Source organism: Penaeus monodon, chromosome 24 (genome assembly GCF_015228065.2).
Source record: "Penaeus monodon isolate SGIC_2016 chromosome 24, NSTDA_Pmon_1, whole genome shotgun sequence".
Classification (NCBI taxonomy): Eukaryota; Metazoa; Arthropoda; class Malacostraca; order Decapoda; family Penaeidae; genus Penaeus; species Penaeus monodon.
This window is the reverse complement of record NC_051409.1, coordinates 6,438,006-6,441,798: the sequence shown is the minus strand read 5'-3', so window position 1 is coordinate 6,441,798 and position 3,793 is coordinate 6,438,006. Positions and strand designations below refer to the sequence as shown.

The 3,793-nt window shown below is 46.3% G+C and overlaps 1 protein-coding gene across 1 annotated transcript in view; it reads right to left on the bottom strand.

The window, feature by feature from the left end:
- Window positions 1-875: 875 nt before the first annotated feature.
- The window catches only part of LOC119588513, a gene marked incomplete at its 3' end in the record, with an annotated part of 4,769 nt that continues 1,851 nt past the window's right edge, over window positions 876-3,793 (bottom strand). Inside the window, 1 exon segment of the mRNA XM_037937157.1 lies at window positions 876-3,728. Within this exon segment, the coding sequence (XP_037793085.1) occupies window positions 876-3,699 (2,824 nt within the window).

Sequence of the window (3,793 nt, the reverse complement as noted above, 5' to 3'; positions counted from 1 at the left end):
GTCCATAAGAGGCCCACTTACCTTTTGCAGAACACTATTAGTTTCTTTCATCCAGTTCTGCAGACTGGCTCCATCTTGGCCCAGTCCTCCGGCTCCATCCTTTGCTCTCTCTTGGTCCCGGTCAGAGATGGGTCTTTGTTCAGGTCGACTGGAAGGCTATCCCGGAAGGTGTATGAGCCACTCGGATCCAGGGCAAAGCTCCACAGGGGACAAAAAGGGGGATGGGGGTGACTGAAAATTTTGGGGTGAAAGGGTTGGAGAGAGCGAGGGGTTTGGGTTTTTTGGGGGGGGGTCATGGGCAGGAGGATCTTCTTGGGGCGTGGGGGGGATTTTTTGTAGGGGGTTGGGAAAAATTTAGGGTTTTGGGCGGGGGGTTGGGAGAACCCAGTTGGAGGAGCCCGCGTTGAGTCTTCCTTCTTCCTGTGCTCTGAGGGTTATTGTGAAGTCTTTGTTGATGTGAATGTCCTTGTAGAATCTAAGGCGGTCAATCTCATTCTGTTTCTCGGCATACTTGGCATTCAGATTGTCGTAGCGCAGTTGCAAGGCAGCCAGCGTGGTGTCGCTCGCATGGCGGGATTTCCTTTCTTCTAAAATCAGCCTCAGAATGTGCTCGAGGACTTTGGGGTCACCACCTTCTCCAAGGCCCCTGCTTTTCGTTTTTTATATTTCGGGAAAAGGCTTCTGGCTTCGGGTCCCAAATTTTTCAGCATTTCTTTGATCATTAAACATCTGTCTCATTCCCGCATCCCTTTCTTGAGGAGTGGAGGCAAAGAGGTTGGAATTTTTATGTTCTTTTTTTAAAAGTCTTGATATACTGCTTCTTACTTTGACATGGCTGTAGTCTACTTTCTGTAGGGGAAACATGTTATGTGAATTTCTTGATCTGTTCAACCTACTTAAACTTAAGCTCTTGTTCCTCTTCATTCCAAGTTGGCCATCTCCCTCATTCAAGGCTATGGCACTAACACACCTACGATGCAAGCTTCCCTGAATGCCTGACGCACTGTTGCGCCTCCCTCTGCATCCACTCTGAGGGGCTGGTGACAGGGAAGATGTCCTTGGGCTACTATTCTCCAGGTTGTCTGTACTTAAGCTTAAGGACCTGTTATGCAAGCCCTGGGCCCGGCTGGCTTTCGAGTTTGTACTGGTTCCCAAGTTGTGCATGCTCTTGGATGTGTTGCGACACAGTGTCGGCTTCACAGGGCCGGTCAGTGACGTCTTACTAGTTGGCAAGACTTGGGTTGCAGAGGGCTTTTCTCCTGCTCTTTGGCCACGAGGAACTGCAGGAAATTTGCAGAGCTTTGGCTTTACCCCGATCATTGGAGGCTTCTGACCCATCCTGCTGGTGGGGTTCTGACTAGAATCATGATGATCATCACCAGCTTCCAAGGATGGGTGGGTTTGTACTGGGCTCACAGTCTCCTGCAGAGAGTGTGAGTTCGCAAACTGACTAGAGTTGATATTACTACCTATATTAATGGGAAGGGATGGGAAGCCACCTTGCCTCACTGGACCTGGTATGGCACTTGCAGATGACACTTGTATTTGGCCGACAATTTGGCACTCAGTCTCATATTCTTTTGCAGATTCTTGTAGATGACTTGACTCTCCTGTGGAATCACTTATTCTTCTCCCTCCACTAGGGTCATTGTCCTGGCCAGACTCTTCTGTTCTCTCTGTTATTGCTGAAATCGGGGAATTGCTCACAAAGCCTAGAATGACTTCACTGGCTTCTGAGAATTCACCATCAAAGACATCATGGCCAGATCCATCAATATCCAGCTCAAGGAGTTCATGAGAGGTGTCCCTCTCTAGGCTACAAAGGCTCACAGACTCAACAGCTTCAAGAGCATCTTCATCTGGGTTTGCATTAGAGTCAACAGAGCTAAAGCATTCTTCTCTGCTGCCACTCTTACTGGACAGTGTTCTTAAGATTTCACTCTGATCATCCTCACAACTGCCTTCAGCTACATCAGGATTCTCAAAGTCCTCTGAGCACTCACTGACACTCCTTATAGCATCTGAACTCGACCTGTCTTTGGACTGGGATTCTAACACTTGTACAGACCTAACACTGGAATTCTTGGAAGTCACAGAGAGTTCATCCTCCTTTTCCAGAGAAAAATCTACAGATTTATTACTAACACCATCTGAAATTTCTAAAGATTTATTTTTGGAGCTGCCAAGAGATGAATTTCCTATCTCACAAGTGGAACCTTGAAGCTGAGAATTTGGCTTTAACTGAATATTCCAAGATGGAAAACTACTTGGACTTTTACTGCTCTTTCCAATATCTGAAACAGTTCCTTCATCCTTTAAGCTTACACTGTTTGCAGACTGATATGGCACTTTTTCTTCTGGCATTTCTTCCACTTCTTCATCAGTGTCACAAGTGTCTAACACATCACCCTCAAACAACTGATTCTCACTTCCACTGCATTTATCTTCATTGGAGGGGGACTGCTCTACAAGCATTTCTTCGCGTAGATTAAACGACTCACTATATGAGGACATTTTTGATGAAGGAAAAGCAATGTTGCACAAGTCCTCAATCTCTGTCTCACAAAACTGAACATCTTCCACCTCCAACAAGGGTGATGAAATGCTAGAAAATATGGATCTACAGCGAGGTGAGTTTTCCTTTTCCTTCGAGTGCTGAGATATTAGTGATCTCTTCTGTGGGATACTAGGACTAATATTCTCCTTATTCTTCAATACACCTCTGGAGAAATCTAGAGAGGAATTTTGTGAGAAATGGCCGGTAATTTTTTCCAGCGAATTCCTGACCCTAGGTGACATCTGGCCTAATTTCCGAGGTGATTCCTTCCTTCGATGTTCTTGCATGCTTGCCTCCTCTGATGGCTGACTACTGAAGTGAGAAATGATGCTGGATACACTTGATTTCCTTCCTGGGGTTTGCCACTTGCACTCAGATTCATGAATTTCCTGTTTGATGGGCTGCAGGGACATGAAAGTATCTGGTTTCCATGGAGCTGAATTGCAAGCTGGAACTGACTGCCTTCTTCTCTCTGCCGGCCTATCGCAGTTCTCTGTCGTGTCTTCTGTCACCTCACTGAACTGTTTCACTAAGCTAAACACCTTTTGCTCCTTTTCAATCGATACAACTGTAAGTTTTGGAATGCTAACTGAGATCTCACTTAGTGATCTATCTTTTATGTGCAAACTGCTGCCACTACTTCTCAGACTTTCCACAGACCATTCACTCGACATTGGAGAGTTATCACTCTGCCGTGATTCCACTTTCCTTGCCACATGTAACGCCAAGTCTCTGGGCGGGGAACTACTTCTCTTAATCAACTCTCCCCCTTCCTTAATCCCCATTCTGCTCCTCTCCCTCACAACTGCAGGCATGGAAATTCTTGCTTCTATGCCCCCGGTACATTGTTCCCTCTGGGAGAGCTCCGGTAGTATGTTTTCCTCAGAGAGAGGGGGAAAAGTCTTTTTCTCGGCCTTCTGAACATCACTCTCCTCCCTTGATACGGGTGACGGAGACCGATTACTTGTCTCTCTCTGCGCCGTACCCCATGATGGAATAATACCATCATCTGTAGACCTGATCCCCTCAAGATCTTCAGGTGGAAGCAGGGAGTTGGGAACGGCGCTCGAGAGACTGGACTGCTCATTCTCATCTTGAATTTCCTCTAGAATCTCTTCTGAGATGTCGCTGCCACTCGACATCTGGTCTACCTCCTACATCCCTGCTGTATCTGGAATGACAAAGCTTTTAAGGAAACAGTTATTTTTCTGTGGTCTAAAATCTGCAATTCAAACT